This window comes from Lathyrus oleraceus, chromosome 7 (genome assembly GCF_024323335.1).
Source record: "Lathyrus oleraceus cultivar Zhongwan6 chromosome 7, CAAS_Psat_ZW6_1.0, whole genome shotgun sequence".
Taxonomy (NCBI): Eukaryota; Viridiplantae; Streptophyta; class Magnoliopsida; order Fabales; family Fabaceae; genus Lathyrus; species Lathyrus oleraceus.
The window spans coordinates 473785706-473812881 of NC_066585.1; the positions used below are offsets into that span (position 1 = coordinate 473785706).

The following is a 27176-nucleotide window of genomic DNA, read 5'->3' on the forward strand; positions in this document are numbered from 1 at the left end:
AACAAATTTTAATTGCTATTACTACTACTTCTATTCACATAATAAGAACCAAAAATGACCTAGACGTAAATTAAATAAAACGTTTTGCTAAAACTTAGTAAATAAAAATTAACACAAACAAAACCAAATAGTATATATTTTGAAATGCAATATAACGACATAACCATAATAATTAAATCAAAGTTAAATCTTAAATAAAAGTCATGAAACAAAATCTCTAACAAGCATTCAAAATGACGCAAGACAAATACAAATTATGGACATGTAATAGAACAATGTATGAAAAAACAAAATGTATGAATGACATTTTTTTTTTTGAATTGGTAAACAGAAAAAAAAATATAATAAAAATTAAATAAATGCCATTAAAATGAAATTAAAAAATGGAATGATTTATGAAATATGAATATGAATGTTTATAAATGAATATCATGTTTTTTTTTATGTGAATTGGTAAATAAATAAAAAATTCTAATGAAAAATAAATAAATCTCATTAAAATGAAATTAAAAAATGGAATGATTTATGAATATGAATGCTTATGAATGAAAGTCATGTTTTTTTTTATGTGAATTGGTAAATAGAAAAAATTCTAATCAAAATTAAATAAAATTTAGTGAAATAAAATTTAAAGAAATTGAATAATTTATGTCAATGAGTGGATGCAAATTGATAAATACAAATGCTTGAAATGTAAATGAATGACTTTAGGCGAGGCAAAATTTAGGGTATGACACAGAGGGATACGACTGAGGGTACTATCACTATGTAATGAAATACATGTTTAACATCGTCTCTGCCGACATTGTTGATTTTAGTGGGATCATGTATATATAATGTCATGAAATGTTTTCAATTACATATTAATGTTAAAGTAATTTGCTATTATAATTCAAATCACGTGATATTCAATTTTTTTTACTTGTTTATGTAGACATTTAATGACACAACACCTTTCTCTCCCGAAGATTTATACGAAGTTCATAGATGTTGGATGTTTATTTTCAATGCGTTAGTTGAAAAAGGGATGGTAGTGTATGACTTCGTCTTTGATGATTGTAAATATATTTTTATTGCTTAATTTGATATTTTGGAAATATTTAGCTATATAATATATATGTATAATATACAAGTAAAAAAATACAGGTTTGTAATATATGAAAAAGTAAAATAAAATAAAATAAAAAAGTATTTAATCATTGTTATTTATACCAACCATTGCTATTTATAGAGCACAGAATATTATAAATTATGCAATCACTGGATTTCAAACTCATGAACTTTCGCTTTATATAACAACAGTTGTATACTTCGATCGTTGTGATATATAACGTGCTACCTAGTTTATCACAACGATCATACGCCCGTGGTCGAAAGCATCATACATACAATCACACCTTATCTCACAACGGTTGATCATACATGATTGTATCCCTTTTCCAACTTTTATGATGAATGTTTTCTGTAATAGTGTTTCATCTTAGTGTAAGACTCTAAAATAACCTCATCCTCATCACCTGAGTTTAACAAATCAAGTTCGCACGAAGGGAATCCACCTTTCATTGCTTAATGAACACAATACCGTAATCTTTAACCCCCGATATTTTGGATGATCTAGACGCCATAAATATCCTTGAATTTATAAGAAAGTAGAGGGGGAAAATCATGATAACTAATGTTTGACACTACTAGAATCAGAGGTACTCTCATAACTCCCAAACATCACTATTTTGAAGAGTTTGTAATCGATTATCCCATCAACATGCCTAGAGTTTTTTATACAATACTCCCATATATCTGTAAGCTCTTTACCATTAGAGGGTTCAACCATACTCTTATCTAATTCCCTAATAATGACCATACTCAGAAAAGGGAAAAAAAGGACAAAAGAAAAAGGGGGAAAAGCATAATACTTATGTTTAAGGTGAAGAAGAAGGAAGGCACGATCAATTTCTAAAGAAGGTTCTTGCTGGGACGAAGTAAAAGTTTTAGGAAGAAGCGTGAAGAGGGACGTAGCCATTCACTCTATTAAGTAATGAGAAAACTGCATAGGTTATGTAGGACATCATTGCCCTAACGTAGGCGTGCACCTGTAGTTGGAAAGAGAAAACACGTATGACTGGATGTGTCTGCATGCACATGTGTTATGCCTCAAAATTTGCCCTCCATTTTTCACCTTTCATTCAAGCCTTAACTAGAGAATCACTTGTATATCTTCATGTTTCATACATATGCATCAATCATCCATTCATATTCACTAGATGATCATTGTGGTTTCAAAATTCTTGGTTGGTAAAGTTAGGGTTTTGGAATGGATGAGGCCCTAGAGGCTCGACTTGGATGTTCATATGACTATAGGGGATGCAAAACCCTAATGACTTGATCTTTGAAGCTTGAATTCAACAAATTTCTATCACGATGCTCTTCAGAGAGATTTAAACCCTAATTTGTTAGTGATATGGTTGAAAGACTTCATGTTTACTCCTTTGGTCTCATCTTGACTTCTACACCCTAATTGGGGATCATGTATGTTGAATACTTGGTTGAGAAGCATCCTAATTCATTCAGAAGGCTTTGATTGAAATATATGTTATGATAACCCTGATTTGAAATGCTTGAAGGTCTATGCAAGTAAGGGATTGACTGGGATATCTTGGTTTGACCGAAACCATAATCCACTTGGGGAAGGTTCTTGCCCATCATCTTATCCATCATATTCACATCATCATAACTCTTTTAAAGTCGTGTTTCTTATGCATATGGTGGGGATTGCTAGTTCTTGGTCCATGAATTCATGCTTGTACAACCCATTGATCTTTTGGGCCTTGCTTTGCTGATGATCCAATCTAGGTATGCATTTTGGGTCCATCTATGTTAAGCCATGATTCATGCCCACCTACACAAGTCTCTACAAAAAAACTATGATTTGAGGTCTACAGTTGACTTTGGTCAACTGTTGACTTTTTGGTCAACTGGTTGACCAAAGTCAATCACCTTCCATAAGTCGTTTTCAAGCCATTTGTCTTTAATCTCTTTCAAAGATAAGATCGTTCTACCTCACACAATTCCATCACATTCTTTGACAAAAATCAACATGCTTTGTGTATCATGGTCATTCATTCATAAACCATTTCATAAGCCATCGCATTACATGTTCATCTTAAGTCACTTAAATTTTTTTTGGTCATGTCTATCTTTAAAGCATTAGGAGTTTTCTTCCAATATGAGTCATTTGGTTTGCTTGGCTTGCAAGTCTTGTTATCACTTGGATTCATTAGTCCACTATGTCGTTTTCAGATTCATCATTGTGTCATCCATTACATGATATTTGATTCATGATATATGTTCGAATTTGATTTTGATTTTGTTTGAATTTCCATGTGAAACCATACTTGATCATTTCATTTAGCATAAATGTCCATAATCATTTCATCTTTTTTTTCAAATTAATTTTGGAAATTCAAATTAATTTTGGAGGTTCAAATTGATTTTGGGAGTTCAGATTAATTATGGAAATTCAAATTGATTTTAGAAGTTTAAATTAATTTTAGAAATTCAATTCATTTCTTACTAATGGGCCTTGGTTATTCATCAAGAGTATGCCCATTCATCATTCATTTTATGTTAAAATTCAGCAAGCAATTTACATTGCATTAAGCCCAAACAAGATAGGCCCATGATTCAAAATTCAGCAAGCATTACAAGATCCAATGTCTAATAACCACAATCCAAGTCCAAGTCAACATTCAAATAAGATAAAAAATAGGGCAATTGGAAGAATGACATGAAAGTCCAAGTACACGTAAGCAGCCTGAAAGAAAAATGCAGAAAATGAAAGTGCAAAGTGAAACGCAATGTGAAACCGAAACGCAAGCCAAACGGAAGCACGACAACTCAAAACGCAGAATCAATACGACGCACGAAACGCAGCTGGGAAGACGCGAAAGTGACAAAGCGAAACACAAGCCAAAACGACGGAGTTCCAAACACAGTAAAGGAAACGAAATCGCAGTTGATCCAACCACCTTAAATGCATGCCAAAACGACATTAACCTGCAAATTCCAGTGAACAGAACTAATCAACATAACCTGCAATTAACAATAAGTAAAATGAGAAGGACCACCATAAGCTAACGGATACAATCACACAGAATAAACTGAACTGAATCAAAACTCATAACCAACTCAAAAACGGTTTTTATCTCCAACAAACTTCTGCATTTCAAGGGAATTTGGAGTGAATTTAAGGTGCATCTCATAACAGAAATTGAGGGCGTATAAATCCATTCACTCTTCACTAATTCGGGGAATTTTGGACACAACACTCTCAACCTGCATCGAGCTCTCAAACTATCTCTACATCACTCTCACTCATCAAGCTGCAACTTTTTTTCACTACTGTCACACAACACACGGAGAACATAAGGAGAAGAAGCGTTTTTCCATTGCCTTTTGTTTTAGCTTTTTCTTTTCAGATAAATAGCTTATGCATTTTGGCCCGGTGACTGTTTGACTCAGTTGGTGTGAATCCCTTATGCGCCTCCCGGAAAATTTTACCTTGTAACCCTACAATTAACCTCATACCCCTACAAAAATTTAAAAATTCTCATTTTATCCTTAATTGGTTTTAACCAATTTACCATTTCATTTTTACCATTCAGTTGAAAATTGCAAAAATTACACTGAATCCGGTTTAGGCCTAAGGCCCAAACAGTTTCTGCTTTGCACACATGCTTTATGGGCTTGCAATTCTATGAGCCCCTAATTTATCAAGTCCATTTTGTTTTGTTTGATAATAAGAAGTTAGATCATTCAATTTAGTTCATTTAGATTATCTTGTTAATTATATCAGGATTAATGTTTGTTAATTAGGATTACTTTAGATTCTTAGAACATTAATTAGGCTTTTAGAATTTTAATTTGAATTTTTAGAAAAAAATTAGGATTTAATTAGAAGTTAGAATTACTGTAGTTTAATTTTCTAACATTAGGTCAACATCAAATTTTAAGACTTAATCAATTCTTAGGCATTAGTTAATTTTTTAGAACCTAATCTTTGTCCCTAACTAAAAAATCCTGATGGAATGACCATTGTGTCCTTTAAGGGCTTATTTTTGCCATTTTTAGCCCGGTAAACATATCCTCCTTTAGTATTAGCTTAGACTTAGAATTTTAATTCGTTTTTATTAACAAATGTGTAGTCTCTTAGGAATAGCCTTTGAATTTAATTCTAACCCTTAAATTAAGATTAGTCATAATTTTCAAGTTAATTCAAACTCTCGATTCAAGTTGATCAAAAACAATTTTGATCAACTAAATTCTTTGATCTTGTATAATCTCACAGTCTATTCAAGTGATCAAAAGACCCTTGATCACTTGATAAGACTCTTTCTGTAAGTTGTGGAGCACGAAGCCTCGAGTTAGACCCTCAATAAAGGCATCCCTAGTCATATTAAGCAGTGGATCATACAAAACACGTCAAAGGTAGTTCTTCAAGAGCTTGTTAATCAAGGTTAAAATTGTGTAGCATGAGCCTTAAGCAATAGAGAATGAATAAGAGTGAAGGATTCCATTAACTCATTCTGAATATCTTTGGGTACAGGATGCTTGACCTAGTTTCTCATCGTATTCACCTTTATTCATAGACTTTAGCACAATTCAAATCATATGATTGGCAAGTCTCTCCCTTCACGAAGTAGTAGTTCAACAAACAAAGGACTCCACCAACAACTTATCAATCATAATTCACGTTGTACGACACAAGCCTTAAGAAATAGAGAATGAATGAGAGTGGAGAATTCTATTAACTCATTCTGAGTATCTTTGGGTACGGGACGTATGACCCAGTTGCTCATCGTATTCACCTCTATTCATAGACTTTAGTACAATTCAAATCAAAAGATTGATAAGGTCTTCATCATCATAGGGAGCAACAAAGATTCTTCTCCAGTCACTTGAAAGTTAGGATAAGAGCTACACGCCACGATCCTTAAGTAGTAAAGAATGGATGAGAGTGGAGAAATCCATTAACTCATTTTGGATATCTTTAGGTACAGGACGCTTGACCCAGTTGCTCATCGTATTCATTTTTACTCATATACTTTAGTGTGGCTTATATCCAATGATTGCCAAGTATCCTTCGTATTCCATTATCGATCTACCACTTCTTTTGCCTCAATCATCTTGTTGTCAGCCCTAGTAGGCTGAACTACGGAAGCTCTGACTTTCTCATTGCATGGTGAGAATAAGTAGGCAGGAGGATTTAGATTCTCCGCAAGCTACCTTATTTATTAATCCATCATCCTTCATTCATTCAATCAACACCATATTTTTGAGATCAAATATCATTTTTCCTTGGATTCCATGAACTTCGTTTTAGGACGACCTAATCAAAGTCTCCCTTGTGAACCAAGAGATTATTTGTGCTATCAAACCAAATATTTTATTCCTCCTTCTTGGCTAAAACCTTGTGGACAAGAAGTTGTTTATGCTGTCAAACCAAACACTTTATCCTTTCTTTTTGACCAAAATACCTAATTACTCTTTAGTTCAAAGTTTATTCCTTCATGGATCCAAGTTACTATTTTCCTTTATCTTGAACTGTTTGTTCCCCAGCTAGTGATATATTATTCGTTATACCCAATAATACTTTCTTGTGGCACCCCATGTACATCCTTTTAGGACGACCTAATCAAAGTCCGCCTTGTGAACTAAGATGTTTGCGATGTCAAACCAAACATTTATTGCCTCCTTTTTGGCCAAAGCCTTATGAACCAAAAGTTGTTTGTGTTGTCAAACCAAACACTTTATCCGATTTTTTCGGCCAATAGGCTTTTACCATTTGGTTTGAAGTCATTTACCTTTGTAGGTTCCCATGTTACCATTCTGTTGGTACAAGTTACACTTTTCATCATTGCAATCGTACCATTGAAGTTTTTTGTCTTGTTAGTACTAGTTGCTTAGGAAAACACTTCCTTATCTTTCCTTCGTTTTCGTAGTTCCACGAACTACGAATGCTATGATTTTCTCATTGCACGATGAGAATACGTAGGCACGAGGATGCGAATCCTTGGTGAGCATACTTATTTATCCCTCGTCTGCCTTAGGGCACCATCCATATCTTTCATGATCTATTATCTACCTTCAATCATTAAATCGTTCACCCTAGTGACATATTGTTTCTTTGAAACCGAAATACAATTTTCTTTGGAATTCCATATATACCCTTTTAGGACGCCTAATGAAAAGTTCGCGTTTGTACCAAGAGTTGTTTGTGCTGTCAAACCAAACATTTTATTCCTTCTTTTTTGGGCCAATATGCATGTTTCCTTCTATGGTACAAATTCCACTTCTCCTATGGATTCCAATACACCGTTACCTTTAGTTTCAAACTATATCTTTTCAGTCACTTGCTACCAAAACCCCGATTCTTTGACTTTGGTTATTCATTCCATTCATCTCCATGATGCATTCATATTCTACCTTCATTCACTCCATGTGATATACCAATTATTTTTGAGCCAAATACTATTTCTTTGAGCTCCATCTTGCATCTCTTTGTGAACCAATAGTTGTTTGTGCTGTAAAACCAAACACTTAATTCCTTTCTTTTCGGTTATTCTAATACAGTGACACCATGCTGTAGGCCCCTCACTTGTTAGTTCATACCAGTTTTACTCTTGGGTTCATATTTCACCTAGGGGTGGCAAACGGGCATGCCCGCCCCGCAAAAGCCCGCAGAAAAACGGGGCGGGGCGGGGCGGTCATAGTTGAGGATGCGGGCCTAAAACTTAGACCCGCCCCGCAAAAAAGTGAGGGCGGGGCGGAGAAAGCCCGCAGGCACTGCACTCTTTAAGCTTAAAAATGCAAAAAATTATGTAAATACACGTGCCCGTAAAAGCCCGCGAAAAAAACGGGGCAAACACATTTGAGGGTGATGGCCTAAATCCTTGGCCCGCCCCGCACAAAAACGCGGGCAAAACAGGCATGCCCCGCGGGGCGAGCCCGTTTTGCCACCCCTAATTTCACCCCTTGTTGGAGTTCAAATAAAACATCAATTCTTTGGTTCATACCATATTCGTTATCATAATTCTTTTCAACTTCCACCACCAGTTCTATGAACTACGGAGCTCTAAATTCCTTATTGCACTATAAGGATACGTAGGCATGAGTTCCCTAATCCTCACCAAGCACTCTATCTATTTCTTTCTTTTTCCTTTTGCGAGTAACTTTCAGTCATCACACCCATTCGAGCAAAAACAATCAAAACGGTTCCCATGGAGTACCATGGATGTTAGAGGTGCTAATATATTCCCCATTGCATAACCGACTTCCTTACCCAACATATCTCTTTTCCCCGGGTTTTATGGATGTTTTCCCTTTCCTTCGGGAATAAATAAAGTTTGATGACGACTCTGTTGTATGTTCGAGCGTGCGATGCGTTCGGGTATATTTTCGCTAGTTTCAGTTGGCGACTCTGTTGGGGATTCTCTGCTACTTGGAGTACTTCCTAGTTGCTAAAAGGAGTCGATCCTAGCTTTGGTTGTTTCCGCTTGTTATATGTGTTCATCTTTATTGCTTTACTCGCTTTATATAATACTACCACATATTTGTAAGCTCTTTACCATTGGAGGGTTCAAGCACATTACAACTCTCATCTAAATCCCCAATAATGACCATAATCAGAAAAGGAAAAAAAAGGACAAAAGAAAAAAGGGGAAAAGCATAATACTTATGTTTAAGGTGAAGAGGAAGGAAGGCATAATCAATTTCTAAAGAAGGTTCTTGCTGGGAGGAAGCAAAAGTTTTGGGAAGAAGCGTGAAGAAGGACGAAGCCATTCACTCTATTAAGTAGTGAGAAAACTACATAGGTCACATAAGCCATCATTGGCCTAGCGTAGGCGTGCACCTATAGTTGGAAAGAGAAAACACATATGACTGGATGTGTCTGCATGCACATGATATACAGTTTGCAGTGATCGCACATTCTTGAGACTAGAGTCAACGTGCCCAAACATTAAATGTTGCACGTTCCCTAAGCGACACTTAAGGAGATTCACCCCAAGCGACACTTGATGGACTTGCTCCAAGCAATGCTTAAGGGACACGCCTATAAATTTTTTTGAGGGCATGTCGATAAAACCGCCACCCACTTTAGGTTAATCACTTTGTCCTTCTAGGTCTCGTGTTTGAGAGATATGGATTAAGATAATTTTGTTGGGCTTAAAGGGAAGCAGTCCATGGCAAAAATGACCCAAACTGATCGCAACAACATTTGGCGGGTCGCTCCGCTCAAATGGACTCAGGTTGCCCGCCTAATTCAGAACCCATGTTCAATCCCCTGTATGCATGTGGTTTGTGAGGTGTCCTAAGAATAACGGTTCGGGGAGGCTACACTCAAAAAGAGAAATGACTTTCCAACGAGAATCAATTTTCCCTGATTGTAATGCCTTGCCAAAAATACTGAGAGAACCACATCTCTCCCTCAGATCCAACCCTAGAAATCTTCCATAGATATTTAATCTTATCTTATGATTTAAAGAGGGATTCACTAATTCTAAAAAAAAATCAACATATAGAGTTTCTTATCATATGCATGAAAGTTCACTCTCATTAGTTGTATTTCACAAGTAAAATTATATATAAATTAAAATTATTAAAATTTTATTTTATTAATTTATCTATCAGCAAAAATTAAAGTAAAGAAAAATGCATGAATATAATAAGTGATCCACATGCTTTATAAAAAAGAAATACATGATCATCATTCATGTTCATGGCTTTAAGCTGTAAACCGTAATGCATCAGGCGGTCAAAAATAAAATATAGAAAGGAGTTTTTTTTCCTTCTTTTTTCTTTTCATAATCCAATCAAATTTTGGATTGTTGAACCTTTTCGGTGGTAATAATCATTACATAAACATGATCCAAAAAATCAAATATTATATATCCATCCTGAAACATACATATAATAATAACATTCAACATATAAACTATTTTTAATAGGAAAATACTAGTAAGTGTTTTTAGATAATTTGCTAAAAAATTAAATATATAAATATTCCGTCGAAAAATATTATATTTAATTTTTAAAAATATTTAATTTTATACATTAAGCTTGATATTTTTAATAAAATTGTTAAAAAAATTTAACATGAGTGTTTTTAAATAGTAAAATCAAAAACTAAGAATGTGATTAAAGTAAACAAAGTTGTTGCCATTTGGCACGACGCTTAGCCGTTTGCGCGTATAAACAACAATAATCACATTGCTTAATCAACTCATCGTGCTGTCAAGTTCCCCGATCACACCAACGGTTACTTTAACTTTTTCTTTTTCTTTTTTCTTTTTTCTTTTTTCCTTTTCACATTTTCTTCTTTCTCTCTTCATTACAAAAAGTTAGCTTCATTAATTTCTCACTTCAATAGTTAGTTACTAGTAGTAAACTGATAACTACCCAGAAAACGTTGCTGAAAATGATAGAATAAAACGTTACTATTTTCTAACGACGTTGACGTGTAACCGAAAACTGCGCAAACTGTCGGCGAATAATTGAGTTTAACCCTATAATCGTATAATTGAGGTGCTATTTTATTTCTTTGAATTTGATTTCTGAAATATGTGTTTACAATTTTATCAGATCGTGGTTTGAGATACTTGAGTTTGCTACCAAGTAGAGTTTCTTCGTTTGGATTTAAGGTTAGTTAATTTTGTAATTAATTTTTAATTTTGAGCTTAGTGAATTGTGTATAGGTTTTAATTTTAGTTTTGCATTTTAATTAGTTTTGAATTTGTATGCATGATGAGTTGATGACCAATTTTTTGTTGTTGTGAATTTAAGTTTTGATTGATGGAATGTGTGAATTGTGGTTTGTTGGAGGTAGGTTTGTTTGTGAGGAGATTATTGAGGGAAGGAGGTTTGTGAATAAGTAGCGAAATGGGGGTTATGTCGAGGCGGGTTGTGCCTGCCTGTGGTAACCTCTGTTGCGTTTGTCCTGCTCTGCGTGCTAGCTCGAGACAACCGGTGAAGCGTTACAAGAAATTGTTGGCTGATATTTTCCCTCGCAATCAGGTGACATTTTATTTTCGATATCAGCTAGCTTCCTTTAATGGTTGTTGTTAGTTGTTTGAGTGGCCGGCATACTTAGCGCTATGGTTTGTATAGTATTTGGTACCTTGTTTTGTTCGATGAAACCAATGACCATAAAACATATAGTTATATATATATGTTTGAAAATAATGAGTTGGACCCTCTCTCTCACTCCCATTCTCCTTCCACTGTCTATTGTATGATGGTTGTTGTTTTGGCAGGAGGCTGAAGCCAATGATAGAAAAATTGGAAAGCTATGTGACTATGCATCTAAAAATCCATTGAGAATTCCTAAGGTAAAATGCTTTTAACCTTGGAAGTCTTTAGTTTTCTTTGGCACTTCTGTTCTAGTTCAGATGTGCCATTTAATCAAGATAAACTATGATTTGGTGGTGAAAATTGAAGTCTCTTTGGAAACTTTAGTATCTGATTAATATGATAATATGGTAGAACTATTCCTTAGATCGTTATCTAAATCGAAAGTGACATTTGTTTGGGGATAAAACTCAGATTACTGATAACTTGGAGCAAATGTGTTACAAGGATTTGCGTAATGAAGTTTTTGGTTCAGTGAAAGTTGTCTTGTGCATATACAGGAAACTCTTATCGTCATGTAAGGAGCAAATGTAAGTTTATTGACATATACGCATATATTCATCAATTCTTACATAACCACTTTTATTGAGTAGATTTAGTTTGCCATAAGAAAGTTGAACACTTTAAATTAAAGTACACTTTGCATATACATGAAATATTTCAATCTGAAAATTTCTCGTTATTGTTTCTGTAAACACTATCCGTACCCTCTCGATTCTAATTCAATAGAATTTTTTTTTTGTAACTTCTACATCCATCTTGATTCTCAAGTAATTTAATACATCTAATGCTTGTATATGTTGATTTCCCTAGATGTTATTATTTATTTATGATCATATGCACAGTGATCTGCATATAAGTTTCATTCTACATTTTGAAGAGTATAAAAAGTTATAAAGGAGTATGATGTTAGTAGAAACCTTTATTTTCATATGATATTGACACTTTTATATTTTGATGCAATATAAACAGTACCATAAAGTTGCTGTACTTCTGTTTTCTATTGCTGGATTGCCACTTTTTTCTTCTTCTGTTGAATGCGTGATGTCATTCAAATAATGTTTCTTAATCTTGTAGGTCACTTTTTGCGGGTAGTTTATTAGAGATTATTCGGACTCTTCTAGAACAAACTCAAATGGATGAAATCAGGATTTTAGGCTGCAACACTCTTTCTGATTTTATAGATTGTCAGGTATTTGGTTAATAAACCTTTCTAAATTTTTGAAGTTGATATCACTGCGTGGTTGCCTTCTATGGATGTTGTGTAGTAAGAGATTTACCACCCATTTGACGAAAAATTCATTTACTTAAATTTTAACTTTCTGGACTCTGGGTGGAAGTTGATGGTGGTAGTAAAAATGGATACTCCCTAGCTCAAAAACCGTGGTGGCTTGGTGATAATTACATTTTATATGTCCATGACCATGTATATATTTTGGTCCATATCTTTTTTTGGATTGTGAATTGAATAACTTTTTGTGATCCTGATTTTAAAATAGACAGATGGTACATACATGTTCAACTTAGAGGGTTTTATTCCTAAGCTATGTCAATTGGCTCAAGAAATGGGGGAAGATGAACGCACTCTACGTCTCCGTTCAGCTGGACTACAAGCTCTATCTTATATGGTACTGCTTCGTTCTGTGTGTCACTTGTTACATCTTCTGGAAATTTTTAGTTATACATTCCTGTAACTTGATCACACTTTGATTAAGGACTTCACTATTTTTTATTGATCAAATACACCCCAGAATCTGCACACCTTAGAATGCAAATGAGAAGTTAAGGATAACCTTATGGTCCTCAGAAACTCTAGTGATTACTGTTATCAATAATAGTAACAATAGTAATAATAATTTAGCTATAGAAGGATATAAGCTTTGATTTTGCATATGATAGTAAGAGCGAGACATCTAAATAATTTGAAATATTTGAACTGGTTAGTAGTTGCCTTATTCCTACCACAATATCATTTTCTCAGTTGAGTTTTAGGTTATTGATACCATCTCTTGTTGATACCTCTTTTCTCATATGTTTTCCGTGGTTAGGTGCGTTTCATGGGTGAGCAATCACATCTTTCACTGGATTTGGATGAAGTGAGTACTGTTTTCATACTTTAACTATTCTATTCATGTTCAATGATACAAGAAAGGGATGCATTTATATTGATGTTCAGTTTGTTATGTATGTTCTTGTTTTTCCAAACTTTGAACTAAAACTTGTGCATCAATTTTTGAAGTCAGTTTCTACTTGTAGCAACAGACAATTTATCTTTCGAATTCTAATTATTTTCTTTTCTTTCTTGTTCGGACTTTTGGTTGGTGGGATCTAACATAGATCATGCTAGTGACTTTGGAGAATTACATGGGTCTTCAATCTAACTCCAATCCCCCCAAAGAACATAAATCGAATTCATTGTCCCTGGACCAGTTAGTACATGAATTTCCCAAAGAGGACTGCTCCTCGACTGATATCTCCAAGAAGGATCATTTGTGGCTGAAACTCGTGGCAGGGGCTGGGATGGACTCTATGTTGTATGTCTGACTTCACTCTTCCCCCCTCCTTTATTATGAAGCCTAAGGTCATCATCATTTGAAACGGGTCTTGTATCCTTATCACTTTTACAGGGATACTGCTAAAGATCCAGCATATTGGTCAAAAGCTTGCTTGTATAATATGGTCAAACTGGCAAAGGAAGCTACAACTCTGCGGCGTGTCCTTGAACCTCTTTTTCATTATTTTGATACTCAAAATCAATGGTCATCTGAAAAAGGAGAGGCTACCCGTGTTTTGATGTATTTACAATCTCTTTTAGAAGATTCAGGTACCCTGCAACATTTAGAGACATAATTTTTTAAAATAGGATATTCTCCAATTTCAGTATACTGATTGTCTTTCTTGCAAACCAGGACATAACTCCTATCTTCTGTTGTCTATTTTGGTCAAGCACTTGGATCATAAGAATGTTTCCAAGCAGCCTATCCTTCAGATTAATATTACTAACACCACAACACAACTTGCACAAAATGTGAAGCAGCATGCTTCAGTTGCAATAATTGGTGCAATATCTGACCTTGTTAAACACTTAAGAAAGTGCCTACAAAATTTAGCTACAGCTCCCAGTATTGGGAATGACGAGTATAAGTTGAATACTGAACTTCAATCTGCCTTAGAAATATGTATATTACAACTTTCAAACAAGGTATGCTTACCGCATTATTTGTTTTTCAAACCTTATATACTGCTTTGACTGTAACATTTTGAGAATAACAGGTTGGGGATGTAGGGCCCGTCCTTGATTTGATGGCTGTGGTATTAGAGAATATCTCAACTACGACCATTGTAGCAAGAACAACAATCTATGCCATTTATCAAACTGCAAAGTTAGTTACATCCATTCCTAATGTGTCATATCACAAGAAGGCAAGTATTTTTACTTTGACTTGAAATGGGCCTTTCTATATGCTCATCTCTAATAAGATAGTATAAACTCTTGTGTTACATTTTTGTCCGTTCCAGGCTTTTCCTGATGCCTTGTTTCATCAATTGCTCCTGGTGATGGCTCATCCTGACCACGAAACACGAATTGGGGCGCACTCTGTCTTCTCCACAGTGCTTTCTCCCCAGTTAGACCATAAAACAATGATGGCTCAGAATGTACCAAATGAGAGCTTCTCCATTCAGCATAAAAGCTTTTTAGGGGAAGATCAGATGAATAGGAAACCTATGGAAGGGAGGGCAGTAGTTGATGTCAGCAGTAGGAAATATAGAGTCCTTCCATACCGTGTTTGCAGCTTCTCTGGTGCTCTAAATCATGGGAATGATGTATAGTTTTTCTTTACTTCACCTTTTTAGTCTATGTCATATTAATTTAACTTATCTTTTCATATAACATTTATTGATTTCAGTTGTATTATTAATATTATTAAGTGCTCAGTCTGTTTAGTTTTTTTCCAGACAATGGGGACTTTTCTTTTTGCTGTAATATTAGCTCAAATATTGAATGAATACTCTTTCAGGAGCTAAGTTTCTTTCGGTTAAGCAGCCACCAAGTGAGTCTCTTGCTTTCTTCAATCTGGGTTCAGGCAACATCTATGGACAATGGCCCGGAAAATTTTGAGGCTATGGCTCACACTTTTAGCATTGCTTTATTGTTCACTCGTTCAAAGGTGAGATTGGTATAACACAAACACATGGGTTTTTTAAAATTGTAATCAGTAAAGACAATAAATAATGCTGTTCATTTTTAATAGCTGCTAATTGTTTATATCAAGTTACATTCTTAATTATCTGTTTGTATATATTAATTACTTTGAACGGAAAATGTTAGCGGGGGAGTAGATCGCACGGCCCCTTATCTCTCTAAACCCTTCTATGTTCCTCCTCCCCAGACCACCTTATCACTCCATGTCAATTACACTTATAAATGTACTATCATTTCTTACTCTTACGCATGTTGATATAAAGCAGCATAGTTTCTATTCTTATGAGTGCAATTTCGACATATTATGGTTTTAATTCAGACAATTTAAGTCTACATTGCTGAACTTAAACTTAATCAGGCAACTAGGTCAGTCTTGTATCAGAAGAAGCACTATAAATGAGTCTTTCAATTTGGTATGAAATAGTCACTAGTATTTAGTGGTGCATAGTATTTTAACTTCTTTAACTTTTCAAGAATGAATAATGTTAGTGCACAGGATGCATAGTTTAAACCACCTGCAGTTCTCTTACTTAGCTTATGAGATTCAAATGTTATGGTTTTCTCTCAGTTCTCCTAACAGTTTTCTTTAAAAAAAATTACCTTATTTTCATATTTTTCTTTTATATAACTCTTGATAACCTGTCCAAGTCCATGATGGTTTAAATTGCTTTAAACAGACATCCAGTTACATGGCTTTAGTAAGATGTTTCCAACTGGCGTTCTCCCTCATGAGCATCTCATTGGACCAAGAAGGTAAGTTGAACATATAAGTGATCTTTAATCTTATCATCTTGATGTGGTTCCTTTCTTGTCCACTTGTTTTCTACATCAACTTGAATTTGAATAGTTATCAGTCAACTATTTTAAGGTGTAATTTTTTGAGTAAGCCCCAAACCACTCCCTGCATCTAATCTTCTGCATCCTAGGATCCTCATAAGCACCTTTTGATATTTTTGAGTAATTGCAAATTTTTATACATGCTGCATTTTATAATTTATTTCAATTTTATCCTATTAGTTTTTGAGCAATACCGTAAATCTTTTGCTCGCGTAACAAATATTTGTAGAATGTATAGTTCTAAGTTCTAATAAAATATAACCAACTTTCTACGATTCCAAGTGGCGTAGTTAAAAAGCCTTTCGGAAAATTTCTAGACTTTGTTTTACTTTAGAAAACAAGTACAAATCCACATTCTTGATTTACAAATTTCATGGTTTGTTATTGTAAAAACGGTGTATGTACGTCTATCTATGCATGCTATAATTTTTTTCATTATGCCGTGAAATTATTGGATTGACATTTTTCTGATGCTAAGTCTCTGACATGTTCATTCTCTGCATGCTTGTTAAAGGAGGTTTACAGCCATCTCTCAGGAGGTCTCTTTTTACCTTGGCATCGTACATGCTTATATTCTCTGCCAGGACAGGCAATTTCCCTGAGCTAATTCCAATAGTTAAAGCATCCCTGTTACATTCAACTGTTAGTTTCTTTTCCTAACCTTTTTCAATCCCGATTTTATGTCCTTGCCATTCAGCTTCCTTTTCAAGATTGATTTGCATTATCTACTGTCTGTTTGCCTTTTTTAATTCTAATTAGGTAAATTAATCAGTGTTAAAAATCCACAGGTAGATCCTTTTCTTGAGTTGGTCGATGATGTCAGGCTGCAGGCTGTTAATATAGAATCAGAGAAGATAATTTATGGATCGCAAGAAGATGATGTTGCTGCTGTTGAGTCACTTTCGGCCGTAGAGTTGGATGTCAAGCAGTTGAAAGAAACTGTAATCTCGTACTTCCTAACTAAATATTCAAAACTACCAGAGGTAATATGAATTAATTTCCCTTTTTCCTTTATATTCAAGATTAGGATATACACGGGGCTTAGTTGGGAGTACCTTAAAGTAAAAACTACTGCATGTCAACTTTTCATTTGTTTTTGCATATCAAACAGTAAAAATCACATTAAAGTTGGTTTAGCAGATGCAATCTATGCTTATGCTCAAATGATGGTTGAGTTGCTTCTTTGGAAGTGGAAATGTCAATATTATGCCCTACTCTTGGTTAATCTAATAAAATAACATCTAGCTTTAAGCTTCTTACCACAAATTACGAGGGTACCACGCCACTGCCTTAGCAAAGGACGAGATAACTAGACAAGCCATTAGTAATTTAACTGTGGAATACATTATTTTATCTCAAATTGAAAAGCTTATTCACCAGGTTTACTTGGGCTGACAAATAATACTGTGATATGCTGTTCATTAAAAATTTAATTTATTTATTAATTTCAACAGCTATTTGGGTTTCTTTTAGTTTAAGTTTCTACATCCGAATTTGTACCCTGTATCTGTACTGCACATGCACACGCACACAATTATCCTGGAAACTATGGATTTGAACCATTCATTTTGTTGTGGAGGCAGAGTTGTTTGCTGAGCAACGTGAGTAGTAATTATAAATAACAGTCTTTTCCATATTATGAATTATCCAGGATGAGTTGTCAAGCATAAAGAAACAACTTACACAGGGGTTTTCTCCCGATGATGCATATCCATCGGGGCCTCCATTATTTGTTGAGACACCAAGTACATGTTCTCCACTTGCTCAGATTGAGTTTCCAGATTTTGATGAGGTAAATTTCTTCATAGTTGTATCTGCATTTACGTGGCTTTGAAAAGTATGTTTCACTATACCTGTGATGAATTGTTTCTAGATTGTGGATTCGATAGCTTTGATAGATGAAGAGACTGGGCCTGAACCAAGTGGAAGTCAGACAGACTGCAAATCATCACTATCTTTCAATAACCTGGCCATTTTAAGTGTTAATCAACTCTTAGAATCGGTAAAATTTGTTATGTTTTTCTTTTTTAATTCTTACTTCTAGATGGTTGACCGTGATTGTATTTTAAAATATTTTTTTTTCGAATTTATGCTTGAGTGGTGTCAGTTTCTTCTTCAGTTAAAGACTCCATGAGAATTATTGTATTGACAGGTTTTGGAAACTGCACGGCAAGTCGCAAGTTTCCCCATTTCTGCAAATCCTGTACCATATGACCAAATGAAGAACCAGTGTCAGGCCCTTGTATCAGGGAAACAACAGAAAATGTCAGTTCTTCACAGTTTTAAGCACCAACAGGAGACTAGAGCATTAATTCTTTCTAGTGCAAATGAAACAGAAGTCACATCTCTACCAATTAAGGTTAGTATTGTTTTTACCATGGAAGTTTGATTTTTCTGCAAAAGACTAAGAAAATGATGTGTCTCGAGAGCTCTTGGCAATATACTTTAGGCATGGAGTTCGGTTATTTGTTTACTGCCACATTTTATCACATTTTTTTGCCTGTGCCATTGTGTAGACACTGGAGTATTCAGAAGGTGATATGAAGTTAGTGAGCCAGGAGCAGTTACAGGCGCTGTATCCAGTACACCCGTGTTCGTATGACTATAGACAACAGCATTCTTTGAGACTACCACCTGCAAGCCCCTATGATAAATTCTTGAAAGCTGCTGGATGCTAATGATGATACTAGATTTCCACAATTGATGTGTATGTAACTATATATGTAGGTAGAGATGAATCTCCACCTGCCCTCGTTTTTTCTTCTTCTTGTAGTGTTTCGATGGTTGTTTCATCCCCATGCAGTAGGTCTTTTTTTCTTTATGTTCATTGCATTGTGGCAAAACGGTTGTATCTTTAGCTGCTTTGTACCCTTCGTGCCCAAACCCCAAGGCTGAGTTAAATGTGAGGTGCAGATTCTGTTTTTGGGTGATGTGAGGGTGTGTTACACTGAGATACCACAATTATAAACAAAAGTTATACAATTATCAAATGTACGACCACATAAGTTGTTCCGAAAATATAAAATAATACAACCAAACAAAAATCTATTGGGTATGTCTAACCACTCTTCTCATTTGTCTCTACTGCAAGGCATTTCGTGCCTCGACAATCATGCCTTCTACGAGGGTCAATTGAGGACTGTCATCCTCAAAAACTCCTGCCTCTATGCCTGATTTCCATATCTCCATGATACAACGACCGACTGCCGACACGTCCTCGGCGTGATCATCCCTAGCCTCAAGTATCTCTTGATTAGTTGACCTAGGTGGTCTTTCAGGAGCGTTGGTGTCATGATAGGCCGTGATATTTTATAGATCCATGACACTAGTAGTCTGCATGGCCCAATGTATAGGAGCTAATACTCTAAGATTTTCTCTAGTACCAGATGACTCTTGAAATAGTCAAGTATTGCATTGAGATTTCTGCAACGGACGATGGGATGGGATGAGCGGACTCTTAGGGGTGTCTCGAAATAATCTGCAGATAGTCAGATTGGCGCATCACTCGCTCGGAGAGATATGGATACATAAGAGATGACTTATGTTCCAGCCATCTAGAGTATAAAGAAATGAGGTTCAGCGGACGCGTCTCGTGGTGATCGTCGTATGGATAAATTTGGGCCAATTATATCTCATTTTATGTTTGTTGATGATCTTATTTTGTTTGGAAAAGGAATAGAAAGGCAAATGGTTAGTGTGATGCAGGTTCTTGAGGCATTTTGCAGCATGTCAGGTATCCTTAGATATGGATACATAAGAGATGACCTACGTTCCAGCCATCTGGAGTATAAAGAAATGAGGTTCAGCGGACGCGTCTCGTGGTGATCGTCGTTTGGATAAATTTGGGCCAATTATATCTCATTTTATGTTTGTTGGTGATCTTATTTTGTTTGGAAAAGGAATAGAAAAGCAAATGGTTAGTGTCATGCAGGTTCTTGAGGCATTTTGCAGCATGTCGGGTATCCCTAGTATCAGTGTTTTTAGAGAACAAAATGATAGGGGTTCATGAAAGATAGTGGTAACTAAACTTGTTGAACTGGTAATTTATACATGTGAGTGAAATTAGAACTTGCTTTGTGGTCTTTTTATTCAGGAGGTGTTGAAAAAATTCGTATCAATTCTACCTCTTATAACTGAGTATAGAAACTACTTGTGTTTTTGGAGATGCATGCTACTTACAACAATTTACTATTACTAATATTTTCATAATTCCTTTGTTACACTTGTTATTAATATTGCATCTGAACCGTTTTCAGAGATGGATCATCTCTCACTTCCCTTGCATCACCGAGTGGAAAGTTGTGTCTACCTACAATGAGGATTGATCATGTGTTCTCGCATTTACTCCGTATATGGGGAATAACGCCATTCAGGGTGTATCTTAATAGTCATGTACGAGACGACATTTTCTTATGCCCATACGGTGATCACCACGAGATGCATCCACTGGGAAATCTAAGAAATCATATGTGTACTTCTATCCCACCAATTCCATCCACACATGCTTAACCAAGTCACAATCCCTCAAGGCACGAATTGAAGATTCCTCCAGATTTGTACAGTCTTCACAATAAGGATTATCGAGATTACAAAGACTAAGGCATTGTTTTGTCTTTAAACCATTGTGTTACACTAGTCAGATGAAAGATCTTACCCTTTTCGGCGCTTAGATTTTCCTTCTGCCCGTACGACGATCATTGCACTATGGGAATCCGTAGGCACATGATTTTGAAATCTTGGAGAGCACACTAATTATAAACCTATTTTTCCCTTTTTCGCAAGTAACCTTTAGATAGTAACACCCACTCGCGCAAAGAATAGTCAAAATGGTTCTTGTTGAGTACAACGGATGTGAGGGGTGCTAATATCATCCTCTTGCATAACCGACTTTCTTACCCTTTTTCTCTTTCCCTTGAGTTTTATCAATATTTTCCCTTTCCTTCGGTAATAAATAAAGTTAGGTGGCGACTCTGTTGTATCTTAGGGTGTGCAATGCGCTCAGGTGTTTTTCGCGGTGCGACAATTGGGAACAGAGTGATTGTTATGTATTAAGTCGATGAGGAATTATGTGATTTAAAGTCTATTACTTTTATTATGAATTTAATTTTGAAGTTGATATGATATGATTTTTCTATTGGGTGTTGTCAAATGTCTTTGATAAGTTTTGGATGGTGATCGTTTGTGACACCTTAAATTATCGATTAATTATTTTTATACAAGTTTTGTGGTTTAAGGTGTTACACTTTTGCTTGTTAACTCTATTGTTGTATGATATTGTTGCACCTATAAAAGAATGTAATGAACCAGACTATAAGGCATGACATAATCCACCTTATGGACCCTTTGATTACGCCAATACCACAGAGCGTGACGCAAAATCACCCAAATAGTCTGCTAATCTTCATAATCTTCATTACTTCCTAGATCTTTTTGTCATATTTAATTCTAACCAATCCTGAATGTTAAGATTTAAGAAATCATTTGTGTACTTATCTCCCACCAATTCCATCCACACATGTTTAACCAAGTCACAATCCCTCAAGGCATGAATTGAAGATTCCTCCAGATTTGTACAGTCTTCACCATAGGGATTATTGAGATTACGAAGACTAAGGCATTGTTTTGTCTTTAAACCATTGTGTTGCACTAGCCATATGAAAGATCTTACCCTTTATGGCGCATAGATTTTCCAGATATTACTCTAATGTCTAACATTCAGACTCTCAGTGTGAGGATTCATACTATTAAAAGCACTTAAGATTGTGAAACTACCAGTATTAGTCTCACTCCAAAAACACAAGTCATTTCTATACTCAGTTATAGGAGGTAGAATTGATATGAATTTTTTCAACACCTTCTGAATAAAAAGACCACAAAGCAAGTTTCAATTCCACCCGTCTGTATAAATTACCAATTCAGCAAGTTCAATTACCATTATCTTTCATGAACCCCTAACATCTTGTTCTCTAAAAACACATATACTAGGGATGCCTGACATGCTGCAAAATGTCTCAAGAACCTGCATGACACTAAGAATTTTCTTTTCTGTTCCTTTTCCAAACAAAATAAGATCATCAACAAACATAATTGGCCAAAATTTTCTAGCTTTCACACCTTTATATTTGCTATGTCCTACTATCTCACTTATTAAATGTGAAAGTTGGTCCATACAAAGAAAAAAGAGGTATAAGGATATTGGGTCTCCTTGTCTAAGCCCTTTCTTAATGCTAAAGTAATCTCTTCTCTTACCCTTCCAAAAAACATTTGTTTTCACAAATGATATAGATTCCATCATAATTTTTCTAATCTTATCAGGAATCCCTACATCTTGCAACACACAATTCACAAACTTCCAACTCATCATATCATAGGCTTTAATTAGGTATATTTTGATAGAAAAATAACCTTTTTTTAACCTTGGAGCCTATTTATACTAGGCAACACTTCATTTGCAACTACAATATTTTCATTAATACTCTTCTTATATATGAAACCTATTTGGAAATGGGATATCAGGTTATCCATAACTATCTTCGGCCTATTCACTATAATCTGATTAAGTAACTTATAAATGGTATTATATAAAGAGATTGGTCTAAAATGACTTACAGGTTGCGGGGTTTGTACCTTGGGAATAAGGCAAAGGTTAATATAATTAACCTCTGCAATCTCTTTAGGATTATCCCAAAATCTCCTGACATGAGTACACACCTTGCTCCCTACGATGCTCCAAGAATTTTGATAGAAGCCAACTGGGTACCCATCCGAACCTGGGGATTTCCAAGGATCCATGTCATATAAGGCCTTCTTAACCTTTTCATCCTTCAACTCTACATCCAGTTTCTGCATCATATTAACTTCAAGCTAAGGAAGCTCGTCCGAGTTTGCACCCACAAATTTGTTTCAACATCTGAATTGTAAAACTTCTCATAATGTTCCTAGAATAACCTTTCAATAGAGTCATCATTCTCTACCCACTCCCCATGGCTATTTTTAATCATGGCAATCATATTTTTCCTTCTCCTTTGGATAACTTTCACATGATAAAATCGTGTATTTCTATCTCCATCCACCACCCATTTTACTTTAGATATTTGAGACCAAGCCAATTCTTCCTGTGAAGGGTTTTGGCCAGCTCCCACTGCATTATTTTCTCCAAACATATGCCTTTGACCTTCTTAGATAGCCTTTTGAATTCCTTTTATTCTCCTTATTAATTGGTTTTTCTTTGTGTAGATGCTCTTAATTGTATGTGTAGCGGTAAATTCATGATCATCAAGCTATGGATAAGCTAGACATCAAATAACAAGAGTTGCCACCGTGCTTTTATTATTTCCAAGGGAAAAGGGAAAAAGTATGAACAAAACCCAAAAGTAAGAAGTTTTCAAATCAAAACAAATAAAATGTCAGAGATTACAGGTAAGGGGGTTGGTTACACAGAGGGAAGGTGTTAGCACCCAAAGTGTCCTAGGTACTTCTAGGGAGCCCTTTTTGTGGGCATATGTATTTGGTACAAAAATGATGTTTACAAACAAGTAGAATGGGGGGATGAGAAAATAATTTATTAATTATTTTTTTTTGTTTGACAAGACCTTCGGACTTGTACCTACGTACCAACATAAAAATGAGGGATCAAAACCTCGTAGTTCGTGATACAAATTTCAAAATGGATGCATTGCTTTTAACAAAAATTAAGTTTGAAAGGCACAAAGGCCTAAAAATGGTTTGAATGAGTTGGTTCTTTTTGGCTTTTTGAAAGTTTAAGTCAAGTATAGTTAAGTTTATTTACAAGTTTGATTTAAGAAAAGAAGTTTGAAAATGCAATGACATAAGGCCAAAGTTTCTATCTTTTTGCAAAGTGGTCAAAGTTTAGAACAAAATAAGTTCAATCAAAGAAGATTTTGAAAAGGGAGGGAGGGATTTTGAAATTAAAGAAATGGGGAGAAGATGAAGAGACTAATCCTATGCACAAAATTAAAAGTTAAGAGTTGAAAAGATCTGACCAAATGGGTAGCAATCTAATAGACAAGAATGTCAATATAAACCCAGAATTCCCTTGGACATTTAGAATCAAGCAACACACAGTTGCACAATTATATTATCTTGAAGAGAAAAGGCATCAAATAAAGATAGCCACATCCAAGCTTTAGCCATTCCATGATCCTCTTCAGATAAGCCCATGTAATAGATGGATTCCACAAGTCACAGGTTTAAAATAACAGCTTCACATTGATCATGTTGCAGATGAACTCAGAGGGATCTTGAATGATGTATCAGATGAAGTTTCAAATTGCAAGCACTTGGTTTCATAGAAAGTTGGCATTGGCCAAGTCCTTTAGCATAGGAATGTTGCCTAAGTTCTAAGTCCATTTGTCCAAGATCAAGCCAACAGTCCACACAAAAGTTTTTTTTAGGGTTTTTGTTGTTATTATGTACATTAATGGTCAAAGATCACACAAACAAACAAAGTATACACAAACAAGATATATCACACAATATGTTCCAAGTGGACAAAGTGAAAATTCCATTAACATAAACAATTAGAATGATATGAACAATGGCAAATGAATAGAGGCTAGAATTAAATGACATTAAATTAAATGGCTTGAAATTAAAAGTTAGTTGTTAATGAGTTAGAAGTTAGTATTGTTTTGCTTTTGCTTTTCATTTTTTAGTCATTCTTTGGAGAACACTCAACCCACTTATCACAATCATGGATCCTTGAGCCAAGACATCTTCCAAAGGAAGGAAAAAAGGCCAAGTTTCCACACAATACCATGAAAGAGGGGAGACTTACAATCTCACTAACTAGAATGCTATGCCTTTTGTGTCACAAATTTAGCGTTATGTTAAGCAATCATAATTGGACTTATGTAGAAGTCACAACTATTTAAGGCCGGGCAATAGAATTTTGGTGTTAATGCATGTTATAGACATAGTATAATGGACTATGCTCATGAAAGATACCATACACAAAAAGAATATGCAAAAGAGGTGGCATAATCTCATCCATACTTATGTTGATTTTTCAATCAACTAGCCTTCGGACTTTGAGATATCATAGGCCAAATGAGATGGATGCATAAAGAAGGGGAATGAGATGAAGAGGGAGGGGAATGGATCAAAACTCAAATTGGTCATAGGAGGACTTTTACCAAATTAATCATCCATTCATTTTGGGAGATGGAATGTACATTCCATCAATCCGCTAAATCCAACGATATTAACTTGACAAAGTCAAATCAACCTTGACCAAGGCCCAACAACAAAAGTCAAACTCAAACAAGTCATCACAATTTGTCAACAAAATTATTTGACATTTATTTAAATTAAAAAAACTAAAATAAGGCATTTAAATTAAATATGGTTTATCAAATTCCTAAAACCTCATCAAAACACCAAATAAATAGCCATGAGATTTATCATAGGTCAAACAAGATCAAAGGACCTTGGAGAAAAAATTTCAGAATTTTTAAAGACTTAAAAGTATTTTTAAACAATTAAAAATAATCACAAAATCAATTAAATCATGAAAAATATTAATAATGATCAAAAAAATAATTTTAATTCAGAATATAAAAGACGAAATTATTTGAATTTTTTTGGTGAAACTCTCATATTTTTTGGATCAATATTAAAATTAATATGAATTAATGAAAACAAAACAAATAAAATAAAATTCAAATAATCAGAAAAAACGTGAGCCACTTGATCTCCCTCATTAATTGAGGTGGCAAATCAAGTGGCTGAGCGCGCGCAATCCACCATGCACTTGAGTCAACTGTTCACATGCGTGGTAATCAGCATGTACGCTCGAGATTAAAACAAAATGGCAAGATCATGTGGCTGGGAGACGTGCCAACGCACGGTCGGAGTTGTAGCTCCGGTCTTCTTCTCTGGTGGACCTCACTGGACTGGTCCACCCTCAACCATCACTAAAATAAAAAAGGAGGACATGATCTGAAAGAAAAAATGACGTAGAACACGAATCTGACCTCAATTTTAACTAACTCCACATATATAGAAAGATATGAGGAGTTGAATTTTGAGGTGTGTCAACTGAGTTGCTTCGATTTGACCTCTAAGTAACTCAAACTTCTTGCCTATAATTGTAGGACTTCAGACAACCAAAGATCCAAGAGAATTGAGTAGAATTAAGAGAGAATCGAAGAGATGAAGTTTTCTGAAAATTACCTTCAATGTTGTGCAGTTCTTGATGTTGCTTGCTCCAAACATGATCTGATCACACTTGAGAAGCTAGCAGGAAGTGATTGATGAGGTTGCAAGGCTTTGGATCCTGGAGTTCTTGAATCTCCAACACTTGAGATTCAAACTGAAATTTATCAGGTTTTCTTTTAGAATGTGAAGGTTTCAATGGGGGGCAAAGTTGGCGCGCAAAGTGTGATTCAAATGAGCACAAAGAGCATGTATTTATAACATGGATGAATGATATTTGTACACTTCAAATTTTGTCCAAATTTAGCAATGTTGATGGCACGAGTGCATGGGCATGTGCAGGCCCATGATGCAATGCAAAAAGGTCCAAAATCAATCCAAATGAAGTCTGAATGGAAGCTTGATTGACAAGGCAAAGTGAACTGAAGTTTTGAAGTTTGATTCTTGCCAAAGATGCAGCTCTATTAAAGCCATGCGTAGACCTAGCAAACCTCATCCAAAATGCATGAACGTGGGTTCTTTGGAAAGCTTGGATCAAGGGGAACAAGTTTGATGTTCAACACTTTTTCATTTGGAGCTTAGAACATGGAGAATTTTGAGGTGGAAGTTTGGAAATTTCAACATGGTTCCTGGGGCGTACTATAGTTAAACAATGGTTAGGTGTTCATTGGTGGGGGGCTACGATGAAGTGACCCATATGAATCATCTGGGCTATAGACGGTTGTGGTTGTGGGGTTTGATTCTTGGTTTTATGTTTGGGTGGGTGGTATGAATG

The 27176-nt window shown here is 35.2% G+C and overlaps 1 protein-coding gene across 4 annotated transcripts; it reads left to right on the forward strand.

Annotated features, from left to right (window-relative positions):
- Positions 1-10248: 10248 nt before the first annotated feature.
- On the forward strand, positions 10249-19215 carry LOC127101106 (protein SEMI-ROLLED LEAF 2). Of its 4 annotated transcripts, XM_051038435.1 has the most exons (21): positions 10249-10314; positions 10639-10697; positions 10883-11070; positions 11310-11384; positions 11599-11714; positions 12262-12376; positions 12684-12812; positions 13233-13280; positions 13522-13718; positions 13812-14008; positions 14094-14386; positions 14458-14607; positions 14704-15009; positions 15204-15353; positions 16066-16141; positions 16740-16867; positions 17014-17208; positions 17877-18017; positions 18099-18227; positions 18378-18584; positions 18742-19215. In XM_051038435.1, exons 3-21 carry the CDS (start codon positions 10936-10938, stop codon positions 18901-18903), a joined length of 2949 nt encoding a protein of 982 aa, XP_050894392.1. In that variant the 5' UTR covers positions 10249-10314; positions 10639-10697; positions 10883-10935; the 3' UTR covers positions 18904-19215. The 4 variants fall into 4 exon arrangements, with proteins under 4 accessions (XP_050894392.1, XP_050894394.1, XP_050894393.1 ...); XM_051038437.1 differs by lacking the exon at positions 10249-10314 and having other exon boundaries at positions 10334-10697; positions 16743-16867; XM_051038436.1 differs by lacking the exon at positions 10249-10314 and having other exon boundaries at positions 10346-10697; positions 10879-11070.
- The last annotated feature ends 7961 nt before the right edge of the window (positions 19216-27176 follow it).

Coding starts and splice junctions, on each gene's coding strand:
- LOC127101106 (XM_051038435.1), top strand. CDS start 10,936: ATGGGGGTTATGTCGAGGCGGGTTGTGCCTGCCTGTGGTAACCTCTGT. Junction 14,608..14,703: donor ATGTGTCATATCACAAGAAG/GCAAGTATTTTT, acceptor TGTCCGTTCCAG/GCTTTTCCTGATGCCTTGTT. Junction 15,010..15,203: donor CTCTAAATCATGGGAATGAT/GTATAGTTTTTC, acceptor ATACTCTTTCAG/GAGCTAAGTTTCTTTCGGTT.